General features: G+C 34.0%; 2 protein-coding genes and 2 pseudogenes across 2 annotated transcripts; all 4 read right to left on the bottom strand.

Annotated features, from left to right (window-relative positions):
- Nucleotides 1-749: 749 nt before the first annotated feature.
- LOC132044380 (zingipain-2-like) lies at nt 750-2,668 on the bottom strand (annotated as a pseudogene).
- A 2,250-nt stretch (nt 2,669-4,918) lies between these two features.
- Nucleotides 4,919-5,467, bottom strand: LOC132044374 (senescence-specific cysteine protease SAG39-like). Its single transcript, XM_059434871.1, has one exon. It carries the CDS (start codon nt 5,447-5,449, stop codon nt 4,976-4,978), a length of 474 nt encoding a protein of 157 aa, XP_059290854.1. The 5' UTR covers nt 5,450-5,467; the 3' UTR covers nt 4,919-4,975.
- Nucleotides 5,468-6,079: 612 nt separating this feature from the next.
- LOC132047738 (phospholipase A1-IIgamma-like) lies at nt 6,080-7,728 on the bottom strand (annotated as a pseudogene).
- Nucleotides 7,729-16,953: 9,225 nt separating this feature from the next.
- On the bottom strand, nt 16,954-18,462 carry LOC132047737 (uncharacterized). The gene is made up of 3 exons (XM_059438741.1): nt 17,861-18,462; nt 17,312-17,782; nt 16,954-17,252 (listed from the first exon to the last, which is right to left on the bottom strand). Exons 1-3 carry the CDS (start codon nt 18,357-18,359, stop codon nt 16,954-16,956), a joined length of 1,269 nt encoding a protein of 422 aa, XP_059294724.1. The 5' UTR covers nt 18,360-18,462.
- Between the last annotated feature and the right edge of the window lie 4,961 nt (nt 18,463-23,423).

Here is a 23,423-nt window from a genome sequence, read left to right as displayed (position 1 = left end):
ACATAAATTGACGAGAGAGAGTATTGTTTTTTCTTTTCCCATGGATTCAATCAAAGTATCTGTGGTAATAACCCAATAAAAAAATAGTAATTTTTTAATAGTGAGAGCGGGTAGATGGTTAATAAAATGAATACTCCTCCAAGCTCCCGAAATAAGAAGAAGGAACATATTTGTTTGTGGAAAAAAATTCTTGAGTCCTACACTTTGATTTTAACCACCTTTTCATTAGGGCGATAGGGGAAAAAGTTAAGAGTTCGATTTGACATGATGACTTTAGTCTTTAGGGGTAGAATCATGGAGATCCTTTTTTCCTTCTTTTGGTGTTTATTTTCTGGTTCCTCGAACAATGTACGGGTTCCTTCTTTGGCGTTACCTAATTTTAATTAATTGGTTTAAATGTTTCCTCGCTGGACTCCTTAATGTTCAAAAGATTACAACTTGAGCTTATAATTCATCAATGATAGTCGTATTTGAGACTGACTAAAAAGGAAGATCGTGGTTTAAAGTTAAATTGAGTACTAAATATAAAAAAAAGATGTCAATTCTTTTTTGAATTAACTAAAAAGAAGAAAGTATCACATAAATTAGATGGGAAAGTATTTTGCAATTATTAAGCTCTTCTTTCCAATTAAACATTGATTTTATCATTTAATTATTTGGCTAAAAATAATTGGATGTGGAGTTTAAGTGGAGGGGTAGATAATCAGTCGATAATAAACGCAATTTACACTTTTTGCTTCATATAAAAATATCAATCAATACACCTTTTTATAATTCCATAAAGTTCCACTACAAAAGACCCATACACTGCATGCAAAAAGATTTTGCATGCACGACCAATAGTTTCTTTCAATTCTTAATAGTACAACATATGAGAAATTAAAATACAGAATACATCCTTAGGGACTATCATATGATTGGATAAGAAGACAACTTATAGATGTCACAATGACCTCCAGGATTCCCAGTATCTCTTATAATTTTCATATATCCATTTTCACCCCAAGTAGTTCCCCATGAATTCTTCAACAACCAATAATTTTGACCCTCCTCATCAGTTCCATACCCTATAGCTGTAACTGCATGGTCAATCTTATCCCCACAGCTTCCATGATATGTTCCATTTTTGTAAAACTGAAACTCGGGGCTCATGTAGCAATTCCAATTGACACTGGTTGTTTAGTTACGGCTTGTAACAATGCTGTTTCACTTTCAGGCACAACTTGATAGCTACTTATCTTTACTGCTGGTGTTAGCTCTTGGCTCCTGCATGTGTATTGTTGCCTTTCGTATGGATAATCTGATTCAGTTGAAATTCCACCATTTTGTATGATGAAGTCAAATGCCCTGGTCATAAAGCCGCCGCTACAACCGTAGTTACTCGTGGTGCAATCGAGAAGTTCTTGCTCAGAAAGTTCAATCTTTTGGCCTTTTGCAATTTGGTAGGCTCCTTCTAGTGCTCCAACGGCAGAAAACGCCCAGCAACATCCTAACACAGAAAAGTAGCATACTATTATCAAAATTTATAGAAAAATGAAAAAATGTTCTTTATGTATGTGTTAATTTTTTCTCTATGCAGACTCACATGCGCACGCACGCGCATACACATATATATTCGATCTAGACACGGTACTTTCTACAAACCCTGCCTAGTTTAGGAGTATCAAATGACTAGGATGAGCGAAATTTGGGTCGGTACCCGCCCAAAGGTTACTTGGGTGAAAAGATTGGCTCAAGATAGTTAAACAATGAGTAATAATCCAAACCGCACAACCCTTACCAAATTTAATTTCTTAATTTGGTTAGTTATAATTTGCTTAGTTAGCAAATAAAACTAATAAAAAGAAATTCTTTGTTATGACTATATAATATATTAAATAAAGAAGAATTAAAAAAGATATTTTGACAAGGTTGCCTAAATCAGCCAACTTCTAGATGAGTTGAATTGGGCAAGTCAAAATGAAACTTGGATGACCATATTTTCATGAGCTAATTGTGCCACCCCTAATATGGTCTAAACTCGCCAAGAAGGACATAGTGAGTTAATTAAAGTGTGATGTTGTGTCTTACCACATTGACCTTGATGCTTCACTTCAGTAACAGCTCCATGCTCTCCAATCCAAGTAAGATGGAATGTCATCATCACTTAGATCATTAATCTTGAACTCCATCGACGACATTGGAGAAGGTGACGGATGTGAAGGCATGTTTAATCCAGTATACTTGGCAAAAAACTCGTCCAAGTAATATCTGCAAATTCATTGATGCCTAATTTGTAAAGCAGATTCCACCCTTATTCATCGACTCGATAAATTTCATGTTTTCTTTGAATATCATGAGTCGTTTTCCTTTTTTCAACTTCGTCCTTGTAAACTCGTCCATGACGCGCCATCCACAGCTCGTGTCTCTCAGAAACGGATAGTTTTGGTTGGCTACGAGCAGTTGCTTGAGAGTTATGCGTGGCAACTACTAAGAACAGTATTAGAATACTGATTAAATCAATTTTCATACCCATGGTTAAGTAATTAATGTAATGTAGGGAGGAAAATACAGGGTTTGATCAAAAGAAAATTGTTGTAAGATGTTTATGTAATAGGCTTGCATTTAATTATGTGTTCAGTAGCAAGGCGTTTATATAGAGGCGTAGATGAGAAATTATTTCCCAATTAATAGTAACTACTAGTCTGGAGACTCTGGAGTCTGGACTTAACCTTCTTTTTAGTCAACAAGTGGAATCCAATTCCGTTTTTGGAAAAGTAGTCTTGATTGATGATTTTTAGATTTATTGATGGAAATTTGAAGTTCAAGTATTTATTCTTTTTTCAGATTATGACTTCTGGTTGCATAGTGATCTTATGCTTTTTCTAGGAAATTTCAATCAAGCATCTGTATAGAAACTAAACTAACTACCCAATGTGTACTATAAGAAAAATTTGGATCCAATAATCTGGACAGTTATACCAGCGCCAGTCTTTCATCCAAGTCTAAGTCAATGTAGAAGTCTTCTTGCCCCTATTGGTCTTATGCACGCAATTACGCAATTATTGTTCTATGGTTCTTTCAACTTTTCAAATTATACGCTACGGGCCAATGCCAAGTTTGTTAGTATTCTCAATAGGACAATTGATGAATATTCTATAGCAGTTGCTTCATTTTACCAATTACAAATGCGGGTTCATGAAAATTAATTGGAGATTTCGAGTTTGAGCTTGTGGATCAGAAATTCCTTTATTAAAAAATTTAAGAGCCTCAAGTTTGAATTAGTCCAATCGAATGTTGAATACAAGATTATAAGAAAAGAAGTTTCTACTTTCTAGTTCTTTATGCGTTTGTTAATAAAAGTCAACCACCTATTAGTTTTGGTGGTCTTTATTTTAGAGAAAGAAAAAAATTTACTTCCTGCTTTGCAACGTTCGTAAATTATATGCAAATGGAGTCTACGCAAGTTCCCTCCGTCTTTTAAGCCGGTGGAAAATGAGATTATGTTTTCTTCATTTTTTTTATTTATCAAATTAGATAAAGGACAATTTCGTAGAACGAGTATTCCCTTCTAAATTTTGTGAAGTACGTAGATTTGCACATAATATAAGGATGTACTCAAGAAAAAATAATAAAAGGAAAGAAAAGAGAAAGTGATAAGACTATAATTAAACACCACTATGCAATATTGGTTTCTACTGCTTAGGAAAGAAAAGAGAAAGTGTATAAATAATTAAATGTGAACCACCTGTTAAGGCCATCTAGACTTGCATAGGGGAATGGTATTTCTTGATTACAACTGGTGTTCATCCTTGACGTTCATAAATTTTGAGATTTTGATCAGTAAATAGTGAAGTACTAGACAGGGGATGTTTTAATACAAATATGATACCTAGAAAGAAGGCCAGTTGAGTGAAAGACTCGTCTAAACAAGCATCAATCAAATTTCTTGCCTGTTACTAGACAAGGATTACGGAGATTGTGATATATAGCTGGCTGAATTTTCAATCTTTGATTCTTTAGGTAGCTAAAAAAAAAGGTTCTTTAAAGGTAGCTCTAATGCCTTGCATAAATTGTTTTTTTCTTTGTGAAACTCCTTTTCCTTTTGATTTTTCTATGATGTCGAATTAATTCAAGATTGTAATGTGTTCGTAAGATACAACCTCAAGTCTTGGGACGATATCTAAATTTTATAAGTTGTACATCGATGTTGATCAATCACTACCAAAAAAAAAGTGTTCTTATTTAAACTATACAATTAAATCGATGCTAAATGAGACGTTTATTTAAATATAAGAAGAAAAAAAAACTACCATAAAATTTATCTTTAAAAGTTGGACAAATTTAGAACTAGAACGAGATTATGTATTTACATGTTCAGAGTTTTCAGACACTATTATCCAAAAATTAGTTGCCTAATATTTGGATTAGACATTTTCTTTTCGTGTGTATCTATGATAAGTGTTAGTTCCAACTTGCAAATGCAGGATGAATTCCAGGTATGGGATTTCATGAGTTTAAACATTATCCTGTTATATATTTAGGACATTACTGAAATTCAATGAACCAGAGCCTACATGTGAGTACAGAATCTCTTGACAATTATACACACCTCGTTGTACTTGTCATTTGGATGCAAACGAGTTGGAAAAGTTCTCTCGAAAATAAAGCATCCTCTCCTCTAATGTTTCTCCAACATTACTTACTGCTAGTTGGTTTTCGTATCTAAACAAAAATTTCTTATTTTGGCCCAAATGGTGACAGAAACCAATCTGCAAGAAGATAAATCTGCACTTCATTGCTGAATTCTGAACTTTTTTTCACATTATACAAACTTTTCTTTAACACTTAGAATTTACATAAAACGAGTTTGCAACATACACAGTAGACTAGACACACCATATAAACTACAGTAGTATATATGAACAAGGTGAACAACAATAGTGTTTAAAGACGACTATAATCAACAACAAATTCCCACAGAGCTTCTCAGCAATTAAGCAGTTGGATAAGAAGCTTGCATAGCAATTCCACAAAGTCCTTCTTCAGCATCAATGCCTCTTTGCATTCTAATGTAACCGTTCTCGCCCCAGCTGGTTCCCCACGAGTTCTTGACTAACCAATACTTAGTCCCATCACTAGTTTTCCCATATCCAACTGCTGTAACACCATGATCTAACTCAGTTCCACATTCTCCAGTAAAAACACCACTCGAGTAGAATTGAAAATCTGATCCACTAGCATCAATAGCCACAGATACAGGTTGGTTAGCAACAGCACTCAACAGAGCAGATTCACTATTGGCTGGGACATCTTCATAACCACTAATCTTAGCAGCATCGTTGGATTCCTTTCCAGTTTTGCAAGTGCTATCAGTTCCCTTGTATGGATAATTCGATTCAGTAGTAAGCCCGTGATTCTTGATGATGAACTTAAAAGCATCATCCATAAGACCTCCCTCACATCCCATATCTAAACTTGTGTCGCAGTCCACGTAATGCATTAATTTTGTAAAAGAAATATCACTTCATTCCATTTCTACATTTTATCTTTATACACTCTGTATGTCATAGCTTTATTTATGGGTTACATTAATTTTTTCATAAGAAGGCATTGTTCTTTTACGCTCTTCTTATTTAACACAAAGGTACATGTTATTGGTAAAAAAAATACTCGTATTTCTTTCTTCTGGGTAGAAAGATGTGTAGAAATTTTTCCTTGTTATTTTTATGTTGGACTTCAAAAAAAGTTGGTCTATCTTTAATTTGACGTTTGAACTTTTTCATTTTTTTATAAATGCTGGCGCAACCGTTATGCCAAGTGCTCTCAGTTTCTGTATTGCATATTCCTCATTCATTGAATCATCCGAAAGAAACTTTCGGTACGTTTATGTTTTACTATGATAATAAGTATAAGAAATAGTAATTTAAAACATAAAAATTAAGTGAATACACAAATTAAAAGTATTCTTATTAAACATTAAAAGAAATAGTTCGAAATACAAATTTGTCCTCTGTGATAAGAATAACCATAACACATATATATAATATATGATGTGGTTTTTCCAAAAATTTTGCTCTCGAAACCTTTTATTCAAACATTACGGAAAGGAAATAAAGCCACGGTTATCACCCTCGAATTCATAATCGTTGCGATCCAATAGAAGCCAAGATCCATCTTTTTGTTGAACCATCCCTTTGTTGTTTTTTACCCATGAAACCGCGAACACAATATTCGTCTTTCAATACGTCTTTATCTTTGTTGACAAGTGAGATATCGCGATCCACCTCTAGTTTAAATCCCTTTAAACGTTCTATACCTTGAAAACATGCAACTCCATGTAAGTACGACTCCAATAAATGCCAGCTCACGACGTCTCCAGGCTGCTGCACGAATCACGACGGCGATTTTATGGTGTCAATTATTATTTCCTGCCCAATATCAAAATAGCCAATGGGTGGATATTTCGGAATAATATCCAATAAGTTATGAATCTTCAAGATGTGAAGATGTTTCTGTTTGGAAAATGCCTTTTGAAAATTGAGACCCCCAACTTTAGGACTTGCGAATGGAAAGGCTGTCATTGGGAATTCCTTGCCATTGCTCGACTTGTTGATACCATTGAAAATTATGTCAACTGCATTTAGAGTTGCAAGTGATGCACCTAGATTGTGTCTAGTCACAGTTACGCTGACCTCTCCTCTTCATGTTTATATTCCTCAACCAATCTTTTCAGTTCTTCCATTACCTAAAAGGAAGAAATTAAAAATGATGAATGGTAAGGATTCTTTAGCTTCATCAAGGCATGCAAGTAGTTTTTTTTTTTTTTTTTTTTGTTCTTTTTTTCAAAAAGCCCCCTTAGATAGAAATAAGAACAAACGAAATTGCAAAAATATGGTTCCCCATAACCTAAAATCTCTTTTGATAAGAAAAGGTCATTCTTGATCATAAATTAATTTTTGTTGGCTTCTTGACCCCTGGACATATAAATTTAATTATTTATTCTTATTGAGATGGATAGATAGATAGATAGGTAGATAGACAAACAGACTAAAATTTTATCATTAGAGAAAAACAACCATTTATTGAAAAATGAGAAGCAAAGAATCATATTCTCGTAAAAATCACGAAAGTACTATAAAGTATGTAAGTTAATAATATGCATCTGATCCCTGACACAAGTTTTATTAAATTCTGATCATGGATCTTCCTATTGTATAAATGTTGTAGAAGCCCTGATGCACCAAAGGTTGAAACAAAGGAGGCGTTCATCACCAAAAACTTTGAGTGCTGGGACAAGTTGAAACTGAAGGTCATCCGCCCACTCCAACGTTTGCTTAGTTCCTCGCCAAGCAACCACGATATCCCTCCTTCCTAATGCAACTTTACCCTCATCAGTAGCCACAACAACATACCCCATAAAATTTGATTCCTTACACCATGCTTTCCTTGAAATCGATCTTGTAATGAAAGCATCAGGAAGTGGAATGGATGAGGTAGCATAAAAAATTTTGGTTACGTGATACTTGAGCGGGTCAAGTCCTGCCTTAGTAAATAAATGTTCCTTCGAGTATCTGCTAGCTCCTTTGTATTTGGACGCTGTCTCAGTGATGAAAGTGTCATAAATTGCTTGTGCCAATTCTCCGTATTGAATGATATATTTACGAATCAAGATCCAATGGGTTTAATAGCCCATACCAGTTGTTTTTCCCCGCTAAGTTCCTCCCATTTCTCAGCCATGCAAGACATTCTTTTTTTTTATCTTTTATGTTTTTTCACTCCTTATTTTTCCTTGGTATGTGAACAACGTTAGACTCGTGAATTTATAGTGAAGCAACTACGTTTCTCTCTAAGGTTTCTCATGCACTCAATGCCCAACAATAATTGAAATGGTCATGCAATACTGCTAATAGTTAGTACCCATTTCCATTAGTTCTAACTACCACCGTACCCTTCTATCCCAGTTCAAACTTAATCAAGGAAAAGCATAAACCTATCACATTTCTAGGGTGTCAACTGTCAAGTGAGCTGATGGGATTGAATTGAATTGGATGGGTCAAAATGGAACGAGTTAATATAACGATCCGCGCAAGTAATGTTATTTGAGGTCGGATGAATTTGGTTGGGCTAAACAATGGGTCACAAGCCAACCAACACAACTCTTACCAAGTTTTAATTTTTTTTTCTTGTTTCTTATAATTTGTTTAATTATCAAACAAAACTAAGCTGTTTTATTCTAGCGGTTTTGAGGCTAAAAGCACTTTTTTTTTTTTTTTTTTGGAGAAAAAGCACTTTTTTTGGGTTATTTGATGTGTTTTGCCCATTAGTGAAGCTCGCTTTTAAGTAGAAGCATAAGCGTTTTTACGTAGTTGAGGAGGCAGAAAATTCATAACTGTCTCGAAAAAGCGAAGGTGTGCGTAAAATCATTTTTTTCAAGACAAAAATATCCCCACCATAACTACATATTACTAAGTATATTCCTTATTAATCCATTAATTTTTAATTAGTATTTTTTTTTTTTACGTAGTATAAAGTTAGCTTTTTCGTATGTAATGTACTTTTATAATTTGTGGAATAATTTTGATTTTTTTTGTTGTAGATTTTTAGTATATTTAAGTCATCGTGTTGGTATTATATCAATAAGTATTTTTTTTTTTGATGTATTATATTAATTGAAAATTTTAATATGTTCTTTAAAATTTTAGTTAAATAAAAGCAAAAACTTAATTAAATTTTTTATGTGTTTTTTTCCTACTCTTGCTCTTTATTTTGTTTTTTGTAATATTATACCAGTTGTAAAGATAGTCTGACAATTTCTCAATGTTTTTGAAAAATTAAATCATATAAAAGTTTTTGTAAGTTAAAATAGATCTTTTGTGGCCACTATCACCTTTTCCACATCATCTCTCCTTGTAGCATTAAGAAGCCCATATAGTTATTCAAATTTACCAAAAGCAGAGAACCCAGGCGTAATTAAAGGCTTCAATTAGAGATAAATTGAACAAGAAAATTTCATGTGAGGATTACAAAAGTTGGGTGTTCTCTCTTATATATAGTATGGTACTAGTAATAAACTAATAATATGTGACATAAAAAAAGTACTTTTAAATAATATTTTAACCAAGTTTTTCACGGGTCAATCTGAGCAATATATTTAGCTCGAATCAATCTAAATTTTAGATGTGCTGATTTGATCGAATAAAAATGAAAAGAATTAATAAATGAATAGGTCTTTAATTAATCCGTCCAAACGTATAGGATTGGGCGTGAATCATGTTTTCATCAGCTGCGTCGCAACCCCTACACATATTTATTCATAGCATTAAGTAACAGTTTAATCACTTGATGACTGCATGCTCCTACTTTTAGCACTGGCTGGCAGCCCATATAATATGATCTTCATTTTCCAGTGATTGTACATGAAACACGTTTTTTTCTTTTCACTATTACCAAGATTACCATTTTTTAGCATCAGACAATTCTATAAATGATCATATCGACTGCTGGTTGGAATCGTTCCCGTATTTCTAAAGGGTTTAGATTCTTATTCATTTATACTTTATAGTTTTAAAGTATTTACTTAATCAAATAATTTTAAGTTTGTCATTGTTGATATAATTTAAGTTGTTGTAAGTAACTTTTCTTGAATTACCATCTATACCACTACAAGAGAACAGGCTATTTGCTAGGGATTTTAGCTAGGAAATCCATATCCGTAGCTAATATTCAACATTAGCTAGGTATTTAGCTAGAAAAGTCTCATTTCCTTGCAAAAAAATTCGACTGAAAATATAGTTAGAATATAGCTAGGAATTAGCTAGGGCCAATTCCTAGCTAAAATTTAGCTAGAACATTTTCCTAGCAAAATCTGTAGCTAATTTTTAGCAGGAATTCTAATTTGGTGCTAATTTTCTTTTTCCAAATGATTGTGGTTTAGCTAGGATACAATCCGTGGCTAATCCCTAGCAATATGTTAGCTAGGGAATTTTCCTAGCTAAATTTTAGCGGGAATTCTATTTTGGCGCTAAAAGTCTTTCTCAAAAGATTGTGATTTAGCTAGGAACACAACCCGTAGCTAATCGCTAGCTAAAAAGTAGCTAGGACGTTTCCTAGCCAAATTTATAGCTAAACTTTAGCAGGATTTCTAAGATAATGCTATTTTTTGGTCAATTCTTTTTAGCTGGGATGAACTCCATAACTAATCTCTAACAAATTATTGTTATTATTGTTATTATTATTACTACTACTACTACTACTGATGAACTCCATAACTAATCTCTAACAAATTATTATTATTATTATTATTATTATATTGAAATTATTATAAAGAAAAAATGTATAGATGATGATAATATGTGTTCAATAACCATTTTTGGATTTCTCATTGAAACTTACTATATTTCCCTATATTTACTCCATTCATTCTAATCTATGTGTGGTGTTTGATAGGGCAAGGACTTTAAAAAAGAACTAAGGATTTATGATTTTTTTCGTCTAAAACAAACCATAGACATTACGAGTGGTAATCACAATCATCTCATCAAGGGTAAAATAAGAAGTTTAAATTTAGTTGATTTTAAATATGAGATAGTGTAATAATTATAGGGAAAAACTAATAAACGAAAAGTGTGTCGCGAAAATTGGATAAATTAATTCTTTAAATCTATTTATTTGTTTTTTTTTTTTTTATGTTGAATCTTTTGGTTTTGTTCCGTGTAATTTAGTGTTTATTCTCTTTAACGTCGGTAGTTTGTATAATTCACACTAAAGTAGGAAAAGGAAAAAAAAATAAATAAAACAATAAATATAAAAATATGGAACAAAGACTCCGAACCCCTTAACCCGTTGAACCCTTTTATCTCTGAATCCCCAATATTGCTCTTTTCGTCCACCACTAGAACCACTTCAACCTATGACTGCTTTAATACAACGGTTTATTCTTGCCAGCTAGGGTTCGTTGTTACACATGTTGTCAGGGGGTGACACTACAATATGCGGGATGGAAGTATATCGTGAGGGCTATGTTTGGCAATGTCATGAGACAATCGTAGGGATATTATGAAAACACACATGACAATGACCAAGGACTTAAGAGCTTCCCTACTGGGCAAATAGCAAGCAATGTGCGCAGGTACAAAGCAAACGTCAAACTTGAGGATTGGAATATGTGCGCGAGAGCGATGCTTAGTGCCAGACGAGGGACTGACATGTCCGTACTCAGCCACAGGTGCGTCCATGAACAAAGCCCAACATATGAAATGCACCACAAGAATACGTCAACAAGTTAAGGCTAAAGCCTTGGAATCAAGCGGGAGGAAGGGGGGGGGGGGGATTTGAAGCTAAGCCTCTTAGGAAAGCTTCATCATAACTGTTCATAACAATTTTTTTGGAATGTCAGTGCGGAGATCATATCAAAGCAAAGAGACGTGTTCTTAATGCTAATCAAATTTCTTAATCAACGTCTACGCTACTATTTTTGTTCATGAGGAGGTGATGTGGTATATGTTATTTGCAGATGATATAGTTTTGATTGACGAGACGCTCAGTGGAGTTAACGATAGGTTGAAAGTTTTGAGAACGACCTTCGAATCGAAAGGTTTCAAGTTAAGCAGGACTAAGACGGAGTGAATGCAAGTTTAGTGACGTGATGCAAGAGACAGATGTGGAAGTGAAGATCGAAGCACAAGTTATACCCAAAAGAGAAAGTTCCACAGAGTGGTGGTTAGACCAGTATAGTGTATGGGGCAAAATGCTGACCAGTCTAGAACGTTCACGTTCAGAAGATGAAGGTAGCGGAGACGTGGATGCTCAGATAGATGTGTGGTCATACCAGAAGAGATATGATTAGGAATGAAGATATACGGGACAAGGTTGGAGTGGCCTCTGTGGCGGACAAGATGAGGGAGGCGAGACTGAGATGGTTCAGACATGTGAAGAGGATGTGTGAGAGATAAACGGCAGTAGGAATTAGGAGAGGTAGAGGTAGGCCGAAGAAGAATTTGGGGGGGGGGATGATTAGACAGGACATGACACAACTTCAGCTAATTGAAGACATGACCTTAGATAGTAAGCTTTGGAGGTCAAGGACTAAAATAGAAAGTTAGTCGGTAGTTGAGTTTCGTCGCGCTGTGTGTGAGGGAGGTAGGGGGCTTACCTTTCCATCCTCTCTCTCCTTTTCGTAGTGGTATTATTTTGGTATCGCGTAGATCATTATCCTTATGTGGGTGTGTATTTCTAATGTGTTGCTCCATTTCTTCTGTATCTGGATATTTCGTTGTCTTATTTCTCTTACAATCCCGCATTAACTATATTTCTTTTGAGCCGAGGGTCTATCGGAAACAACCTCTCTACCCCATAAAGGTAGAGGTAAGAGATACATCTTACCCTTTCCAGACCCACTTGTGAAATTACATTGGGTATGTTGTTATTGTTGAATATTACATTTAAACATAACTCTTTACTTTTCAATGACACTCTCTACAAATGAAAAATGTATTTTGCTTGAATTCTGAAGTTCGAAATTTTAATCACATAATAACTAAGAGATTTCCTGAATTATCCCTACAAAAATGCATTAATTTGGGAAATTGTCCGCCAAAACTCTAGCAACTTTTTAGCGGGATTTGGAAGTAAAAAAAAAAAAATTCAAAAAATTCAGCCTAGCTAGCGATAATGTGTAGCTAATTTCTAGTAAATTAAACGTCAGTATTTATTCTTACTGGTTAAATCCCTAAATTGAGCCCTTTTTCTTAATTCTTTGAAGTTGGCGCTTAAAACCTTAATAATCTCATTCTAATTGAAATACTCTTTTCTCCGATCCTTGAAATCCGCTAAACACCCACGCACTCTTCCACGTCTCTTCATCCCCTCTAAACACTCGAACTAGCGTCTTGCAATTCAGTAAATCGAGTTGAAATGACAACTGTTTATGGCTGTCGCTTGTAAGCTTCTGGTAAGAATTTCTCCTATACCTTCAAAGAGGTCTTCTTGTGAGTGTTCATCAATACCTTCCTGGCTTCCTCACACCAGAATCTCTTGTGAATGTTTAATTCATTGTTAAATGTGGACCTAAGAAGTGATTCCTCTAATGATTCGTGTTTCCTGTCTTATATATAGAAAGTGCACCTTTTTATAATGTGATTTAAATTGTTTCTATGTGTATGTTTTCTTTGGGTTTTTTGATTATTAGCTCGTTGCTCTTATATTTCTATTCAGAGTAGTTATTTTTGAGATTTTAGAGGAACATGAAGAAGAATTATTGTTCCTAGGGTAAACCAAGAAAAATTATTCTCAAAGAGGGCAACATGCTAAGCGAAGATTGAAAACAGAGGTAACCTGTACTAGTTGTCTTCTCTTTACTCTTCCAGATCTGTTCTGATAAAGTGATGAAGATGTGAGAATTAATAGTGGGATCTATGATTTTGTTCCTTTTTGGATAAGGTAAGTATTTTATTACTACTAAATAAGGTAAGTATTGGATAACTACAGATGTACCTATGCTTCATTTTGTTCTTAGGATGAAATCAAAAGCTGCAATGATTAATGTGATACACATGATATACAAGCAAGGAACTACTTACCATATCTAAATTCATTAAATGATTAAAAAAACCACATTTCATTATAATGGCACCTTACCTGACTGATGACACTGTAAGAACATAAGCCTATAGTATAGTAAGTTTAGCATTATTGAAACTTATAATACACATGGAAGAGAAGAATACTTCTACTTGATTTCAGCTAAAATTGTTATTATACTTTTTAACTAGTGTCAAGTGATTGTGAAGTATTTCCTTAATATAAGTCATACATATTACTTTTACTTGAAGCATGCTTGCTCTCAGATATCTAGTTTGTACTGTTATAATATTGCATTCCAAGAAACACAAAAAGAGACACATTTTTTATGCTTTTGGTTCCTTCACAGTGCCTTTTTCCTAGTATAGAGTGGTTTTCCTATCACCTCTTTTAGGAAATAATGAATCTGGAAAAGCTTATGCTATTATTTTGATTTGTTCCTGGTTAGCAAAGTTTTGTACTAAGTTAACAATGGAACTATCATTCTACTATTTGGGATTACTCCATGTTGCAGAGTCGGGTTAACATAGTTCCGTATCTACACTATTTAGACTTTTCTTCAAGATTGTCAATATTTTGATTTAGTAATGGGCAGAAGTATTCTCCTCCAGTAGGATAGTTTTGTGCCTTATGGTCCTTAAACTTTTGAATCTGCAGATTGTGTGAAGGAGGAAAATTACTAGAGTGAATATTGTCAAGGTAAATGGAATGCTTTTAATAAATTAAGTAAACTTCTTCCGGTGCTTGCAATTTGTATTTCATTGTCTTATATCTATTGCAGAGATGGTAAATATCTGAAGGATGATGCGAAACTTATTGTTGTTCAAATTCTAAGTGTAGTGGCATTTTATCATTTTCAATGTATGCTTGAACATGACTTGAAGCACGAGTTTATAGGAAACTTCTTACTCTCAGTAAAGACTACTTGCTTTCTATTTCATTTTGATACTGTGGTTAACAATGCTTTTACAAGTGCCCGCCCCTTTCACCCCCTAAAAATGAAGATGTTGATACAAAGCTGTTGATTTTGGGCTTTCTGACTTTAGTATAAGTTATTATACCAAAGCAGTCAGCTAAGTTAACACACATTTTGTCAATCAGAAGAATTTTGTTCCAAATTACTGATGTCATTTTAGCGATGGGTTGTTTTTAGATATGATTTATGCTTAAAATTTCAACGTGCTTGGGGAAAAGAATGGATCCATTGTTGCCTCCATATGTTGTGTATGAATTGGGTTTCTGTATGCTGTGTATCTGGTGATTTAGCCTACAACTAAAGTATGTCACTGAAGTAGGTAAGAACTTAAGTACTGAACCTTGAGAATACTAGATCTGCTCCATAATATGATTGTGAAGTTCTCACTGGATTATATTTGCTTGCTTCTGGACCTAATTAGTTTGGTACCGAGGCACATTTGTTGTAGTAGTTATTTCTCACATTAAGTTATTAGTGTTGAGCTTCTTGTTAATTCTTCAGTATACTTGGAGCGAAGTACCTTTAGGTTTGTAATTAAATGTTTCATTGGCTTCAATATTTCCCCACTGTCACTTATTTCGGTTGTTTGCTGGTTTTGTTCTGAAATGAACTAGTTACAATTACCCATAGATGATGATCTATCATGAAACAATCCTTGTTCTGTTTTCCAAGGGCTTCTACCGGAGAAAAAGTGTAAAAATAATCAGAATCTAGTAGTCATCTGTCAATTCCAGCCAAACATGTGATCTCTGAATTATTAATTCAAGTTTTACCAGTCATTTCAGTCAAACGCTCAGCCGAGCCAGATCTAGAGCTCCTGTTGATGCTCCAAAGTCGTTGGATAATCAAAGATATCATACTGGTGTTACTTTCTTGTCTGCTATGTTTTGTAGAAAAGCTTATTTTTCTTTACTTAATTGACCTGTGTTGCTCTCTTTCCCCTGATTTTTGCCTCTCAAATGCCTTCGATATCTCTTTATGAATAATGAGTGGGTGCAAGTGATGGTTCATATAAAGGTGCTCTTAGAAACTGTTTAATATTAAGCCACGTTGTATTCAAGCACTGTTAACTTTATTTTTGTTAGTTGATATAATAATTAATTACCTTAGTTTTGTTTGCAGATTTATTGTTAAGAATAAAAGGAGGCGGGTTTGAATTGTACACCAAGGAAATGAAGATAGTGTTGAAGTCGAGGAGGTAAAGATGGAAAGACAACGACAATAAATGGAGACAATGGTTGTGGTTTCCCTTCGGATCAACCTTAATATATTGGGAATTAATGTTATTAGACATGTATTATCTCATTTGTAAACACATTCTTCATCTTTTTGAGATGAATGGTACAGTTTGAGACATTTGTACAAGATTTATATATAAATATCAGTTACCAATGATTTGTTGCAACTTGAATGACTTATGTTATCATTCTTATCATATTCAAATTATACAGAAAACAACAATTGCGTTCTTTATAAGCTTACGGAAACTGTACCAAATTAGTTTGAGAATGGCTAGGAGTGACAAACATTTTAGCTTGGGATATTCCTAGCTAATTGTAAAGATAATTGCCATCCTCTAAACAAATTCAGCTAGGAGTTTAACTAGGGCTAGTCCATAGCTAACATTTGCTACGGATGGCTGCCTAGCAAGAGTCCAAGCTATATTTAGCTAGGGATGACTATACTCCTAGCTAAATTTAGCTAGGCGCGTATTAGCTACGGAATCCAGCTAGGGTCATTTTCCTAGCTAAAATGACTTTAGCTAGGGATTTTTATAAGTTAGCTAGGGATTCGGTCTCTAGCTAATAGCCTGTTTTCTTGTAGTGTACGTACTATATAAACTTACATGTACGTAGCATTTACTTTTTTTTTTTTTTTGGTAAAATTAAATGTGCTAGATTTGTATTTATGTGGTACTGTAGAGAAATATAGCAGAAGAAAAAGTAAATCGAGGAGACCTTCTACTAGCCCAAGATCGTTAACTTAGATCGGAAGATTCAACTAAAGAAGAGGAAGCTATGGAAAGGAAAAGTTTACTTGAATTGGCTTGTATTGGTAGTATTAGCTTACAATTGGGGTTGGTTACAAATGACTGAGGCCACCCTATTTATACTTATGTAGGGATGGTTCTAGAAATACTTCTAGATACATCCATTAGAAAAATCTAGTCATCTTTATCTCCTACCACTACTCTAGAATATCTTGATATTATTCTAGAAACAAAAGGATCTAGATAATTCTATCCTCAACTATAAATATCTAAGTGTCTAGAATTTCTAGACATTTCCTAATACAATATATATCAAAGATATTACATTATAACTTTCTAGAAACTCTTCTAAACATCTATGATATTTATTCTTCCAAGAAATTAACTTTAATTTTTCACACTCCCCCTTAAAGTAATTTTTTGGAAGCTATCCTGAACTTGTCGCGAAAGAACTCAGACGAAGCTTTTGGACATGCCTTGGTGAAGATCTCAACAATGTTTTCCCGACACTTCTTCCTTCTTCAAATGATGATGGTTTTTCGCTAATAATTGGGCCTCCAAAGAAACATGAATACGTCTTGATAAAATTTTCATCTCTACATCGGGCAGACTTGCCACCATTTCTTTTTGGCCTTTGCGAACCACGTGAATCATCTTCATGCTGAACTTCACATTCTTGAGTTTCCAGACTCCCCCTTTCTCTTAGCTCCTTAACAATTGTGTTATCTGGAAAAACACTTGAGTCGTGACGATCTGACCATGAATTTCCTTCGAAGCCTCAATACCAAAGATAGGATCCACAACTACATTCCCTTTCCAGCTCCTCAATAATTGTTTGGCAGCTTCAGAGCTTCCAAAAATCATACTGCTTGTATCTCCATATGAAATTGATCCTTCAAGGTCAACCTCTTCATTTATTTGACCGCCGGCTTCTCCATCTGCTTCCAGTATTTGATCTGAGCTAGTGATTGACTCTGATATGTCAGATGATTGACCAGAGACTTCAACTTCCACTACAACTCCCTCAATGCTTTCTCCGGAATGGTCACTATTGCCATATATAGTTTCAGACACTGCCTGCTCGGGTTCTACTTCAACATCCCTCACGTCCAGACTTTTATTACCAGCTTCAGGATTTGCTTCGTTGATTTCTTCGGTAACAGCTACCACGTCACCAGTCTGAACATTTTCAAAATTTTCTTGCTTCTTGTTGATGACACCAGTGTCTTCCTTCTCCACGTGATGGACCGTATTATCTGCTGTCACAATGACATCACAACCATTGTTTTGGAAGTTGAAAAATTTAGATTCATCTTCAGTGAGATAGTGCCCACATCCTGAATCCACGATCCAGCCTCTTTCGAAATTGAGAGAAGCCAAGGCATCTACTACTCGAGTCTCAGCTACAAAGCACCTTCCCCAATCTTCTTCTTCAGGAGCTCTCTCAGTTTGAGCCATGTAGCTTTCCTTGGCTCGGCAAAATCTTTTTTTGTGTCCTACTTCACCACATCGATAACATTTAATAGTCTTCTTACCGTTATTAGAATACTCTTCCTTCTGTCTTGGCAAGCTTGACCCCTCATGGAATTGAGAATGTATCATCTCTCTTGAGTAACTTCGCTCATGTATTTCTTTAAAATTCCTCTTGTTAGCAACAAGAGCATTTCCCGCCCCTTCTTTGATAGACACACTAGCCATCTGTTTGGCTAGTAGCTCCCGTGATGACAACAAATTCTCAAACTCCTCCAAGGATGGTTGTTGAGCCCATCCTTGAAATGATGTAACAAAAGGAATATATTCTTTCTTCAAACCACGAATGATAATTCTTCTCATTCGTGCTTCAGAGATAGCCTCATCCGGATTTAATAATGAGATCTCTGAACATAAGTTCTTAATCTTCAAAAAATATTCGGCAATAGAAAGATTACCTTGAATGGTGTTACCAATTCATTCTCCAAGATCTGTAGTCGCACTTCATCTTTCTTATTGAACAAATGATCAAGGGTCCTCCAAATTTCATGAGTTGATTTGCACCTTATAATATGATCAAACAAGTTGTGAGAGATGGACCTCTTCAGGATGAATTCCGCCTTTGCATTAATTTGCTTCCACTTCTTATATGTGCAGCTATTTCCCGGTCCGTCAATAGGAGGACTTGTGTAACTACTATTAACAACATCCCACAAATCCTCTCCCACAAAGTATGACTCCATACATGTCTTCCATACCTTGTAATTGGACTGATTCAACAACTCCATCCCCAGTCCATTAACACGGCCGCTTAAATCCATTTAGAGAAACTAGTTGAATCTACCACTAACCCGATCTTGAAATAAAATCCAGAAGCCAACCACGGCTATGGCTCTGACACCATGTAGAGAAATATAGCAGAAGAAAAAGTAAATCGAGGAGACCTTCTGCTAGCCCAAGATCGTTAACTGAGATCGGAAGATTCAACTAAAGAAGAGGAAGCTATGGAAAGGAAAAGTTTACTTGAATTGGCTTGTATTGGTAGTATTAGCTTACAATTGGGGTTGGTTACAAATGACTAAGGCCACCCCTATTTATACTTGTGTAGGGATGGTTCTAGAAATACTTCTAGATACATCCATTAGAAAATCTAGTCATCTTTATCTCCTACCACTACTCTAGAATATCTTGATATTATTCTAGATACAAAAGGATCTAGATAATTCTATCCTCAACTATAAATATCTAAGTGTCTAAAAATTCTAGACATTTCCTAATACAATATATATCAAAGATATTACATTATAACTTTCTAGAAACTCATCTAAATATCTATGATATTTATTCTTCCAAGAAATTAACTTTAATTTTTCACACCATATGAATGGACACATATGTTAAAATTTAAGAAGGAAATAGAACTTTTGCTAAAGCAAGCCTTACGCATTTGTGTAACTATAAATCATCTCATAAGTGAAAAAAATATTAAATTATTTTTAAATATAAGAAAATAACCTTTTTTTATAGAGAGATGAAAATATAAAGTTTTATCGTTCGACTTTCATGGAACGCGCAATCCAATCATGAGCAGATTGTCAAGTTCCCATGAATCATGATGTTGTAAAAGATATAATTGAATCATTAGTGTATTAAATTCAAACCCATTTGTAGTACCAAGTACCAACCTACCACTAAGTTCATCAGTTTCATGGCAGTACCTCAGGAAAATCTATACCAATTCACATATTGATTATGCCAACTTGTAGGGATCTAGTAGCTCAGTTGGTTGGCTACCTGAACTTTCATCTTGTTGATGAGGGTTCGAATCCCCACATTGTAATCCCCTCCCCATTTCCCCTTCCCCTACCTCCTATGTAATAAAAACAATTTAAAAAAATATCGAAAAAAAAAAAAAAAAAAAAAAAAAAAAAAAGATTATGCCAACTTGACTTGTCCAGGTTTAACCACGTGCTTACAACGCCAACGGCGTATACCACGTTATATGGCTTATATCCCATTTTTGGATTATGAGATATGTTACTTAAGTAACATTATAGATATGTCTACTTGCAACTTGCAAGGGATGCATCATTTTCTGTATAACTCTAAAAACCGGTTTATCAATAATAATAATATAATTAGCTATAATATTTCAGTAACTTATCGGCTGTAGATAAATTCTGCAATGTGGGAGTGATGTGTTTATTGACTAAAAATTATTTTTTTAATTTCATAAAAGTTGTAAATTAGATCGAACTTGTAGTCTTGTACAGCTTCTTCCATTTCAAAATGAAATTAGTGCGAGGTCAGAATAATGTGCATTTTGTTCAAGTTGAACCATTTCGAACCTAACCTACCAATCATAAAAGTTAAATTAGAATAGTCACCACTTTTAATTGCTTCACAACTACTTTTCCAATCATTTGGCAATTGGCAGCATAACATTCATGACTTCGTATAATTTCGCAATGAGTACAAAATAGTAGATATCTTAAATTATTTCTTACTATCTGTATAACATTAAACTAATCTAATACTCTAATAAAAATAGATTTGTTTAGTGTGGGTGCTTAGTTAAACAATTGATTTGCCTTGAATACTAAAGAAAAGAAGCATGAAATGAAATGGTTGGGGAAAGGTAGACAATATTTATGCTCCACTTGAATTGTACATGATTTAAAGGTGAGAAGTTGTCTCTTAGCAAGGCGGACGGCAATTGAAAGAGCGTAGAACAAGTTTATTTTCAGACTTTCTTTTTCTTTATTAGCAACAGGGACAATTTTAAGCTTATGTTGTGGGTGTACTTAGATTTTTTTGAGTTTATCTGGTTAATTTTAATTTCATTTAAGTCAATACAAATTAATAAATCGATCGTACTCGAATTGCGGAACTTGGGGTGCTTAACACCTTCCTCTGATCAACAGGATTCCTTATCAAACTTGTCTTAAAATAAATATTTATGCCAAATGATAACTTGGCACACTAAAACTCATTATCAAATGACGACTTGTTTATTTTAACAAGCTTCTTTTTTCTTTTCTTTTTTTTTGAATCTTTGTCACTCTATTTTTGGAAAACTTTTTTTGTTAAAGAAAAAAATGGGTGTGACCAAATCAACCCCATAAGCGGGACCAAGCATGTTGCCGCCAGAAGCAGAACCCCGTATTTTTTCTAGAGAATCTTCTAATCGTTCTAGAGCAACCAGAAAGAATTCGGTTCAGATGTAGGATAACATTGACCACGGGTCATTCCTTGCAACTTATTTTAATTTTTTTGTGCGGATTGCCCTTCAAAGGCACTCGTTGTTAATTTTTGCGCCTCAAATTGGTGGTCTTTAATTTTTACCCTTCGCGTAATACCCCGAGGTTACGGGTTTGAACCCCAACTCAAAAAAAAAAAAAAAAAAGGAATTTCGCAAGGCAAAACAGGTAGAGTTTTGCAAAACTTCCGCCCGAGGCCTAACTTTGACCCGAGTAGGCCTAATTTTGCTACAAAACTCTGTCTTGCGATTTTTTTTTCCGGAATTCGAACCCCAAACCTCATAGTATTAGGCGAAGGCAAAATTAAAGACCAGTGCCTTTGAAGGATAATCGTGCAAATGACCGTACTTAAATGCATGAAATTAAATCTAAAGTAACAGTCAAATTTCTTGTGATTTGTAAGCTTTAAGGGTCGTCTCTTTTTTAAAGGGCCAACTACGTATATATACATCTTAAGGAGAAATATTTACGAAACGTGACGATAGTTTTATATTTACAAAACATAACATTACAAACCCTATACAAAGCATGCTTTTTTAAAAAAAAAAAAAAATATATATATATATATATATATATATATATATATTTTATTTTTTTAAAAAAAAATTATTTTTTTTAAAAAAATTATTTTTTTATTTTTTAAAAAATTATTTTTTATTTTTAATATTTTTTAAAATATTTTTTTAATATTTTTTCGCTCAAAAATTTATGTATGAAAGTTGTATGAAATGTGTATATCTCGCTCAAGGCTTAAAAAGTTCGCTCAAAATTTAGTGTATGAAAACGGTATGAAATTTGTATCTCGCTCATGTCTTAAAATTTCGCTCATATTTTCGTATATAAAGTTCATGTTAGATTTCTGTAAAATTAATACAACTACAACAACATTGTATACAACTTTGATACAACATTCAAGACTTAAAATAATCGCTCAAATTTTTGTGTATGAAATGTGTATATCTTGCTCAAGGCTTAAAAAGTTCGCTCAAATTTTATGTATGAAGAACGTATGAAATGTGTATATCTTGATCAAGGCTTAAACATTACGCTCAAAATTTTATGCATGAGAATGGTATAAAATGTGTATATCTCGCTCAAGACTTAGAATTTCATTCACATTTTTCGTATATAAAGTTCATATTAGGTTTCTGGAAAATTAATACAACTACAACAACATTGTAACAACTTTTATACAATATTCAAGGCTTAAAGTTTTCACTCACAATTTTGTATATGAAAATTATATTAAAAATTTCGCTCACATATACACATTTCATACACAAAAAATTGAGGTAATTTTTTAAGCCTATGAGCAAAAAAAAAAAAAATTTTTTTTTAAAATATATTTTTTTAAAAATTAAAATATTTTAATTTTTTTTTAAAATAATATATTTTCTGGAAAAAAAATTAAAAAAACGAAAAATATATGAAAATCCATCATGTTTCGTAATATATCATTATGTTTTGTAAATAAGGAAAACTATTGTCACGTTTCAGAAATATTTCTCCTTAACATGTATATATATATATAATTTTTCCTTTTTTTTTAAATGCAAAAAAATTAAAGAAGAGCGGTGGTTTCATTGGAGCCCAATTTAGAGATCAAGTGGCATTCTTTCGATTGGGCCACGTGACCCAACACCGTGATTGGACAAAGCCAGGCCGCAGTTTAGCCCACCAAGCCCAACATTAAAGAAGTAGTCCAAGGCAAGCACGTGAGAATACACACATATGTATGTATGCGTGTGTTTTGCTTTACGACGAAGCAAACCCATTGTCGAATCCTACTCAGCGGAATATGGAGGTACTTATGGCAGAACGGGCCAATCTGATCTTTCACAATAAAGCGATAGACGGAACTGCCATGAAACGACTTATTAGTAGATTAATAGAGCACTTCGGAATGGCATATACATCACATATTCTGGATCAAGTAAAAACTCTGGGGTTCCAACAAGCTACTGCTACATCCATTTCATTAGGAATTGATGATCTTTTAACAATACCTTCTAAGGGATGGCTAGTTCAAGATGTTTGAACAACAAAGTTTGATTTTGGAAAAACACCATCATTATGGGAATGTACACGTAGAAAAATTACGTCAATCCATTGAAATATGGTATGCTACAAGTGAATATTTGCGACAAGAAATGAATCCTAATTTTAG

The sequence above is a fragment of the Lycium ferocissimum genome, chromosome 2 (assembly GCF_029784015.1).
Source record: "Lycium ferocissimum isolate CSIRO_LF1 chromosome 2, AGI_CSIRO_Lferr_CH_V1, whole genome shotgun sequence".
In the NCBI taxonomy this organism is placed as follows: domain Eukaryota; kingdom Viridiplantae; phylum Streptophyta; class Magnoliopsida; order Solanales; family Solanaceae; genus Lycium; species Lycium ferocissimum.
The sequence above is the reverse complement of the archived record's forward strand: the minus strand, read 5'-3'. Positions and strand labels throughout refer to the sequence as shown.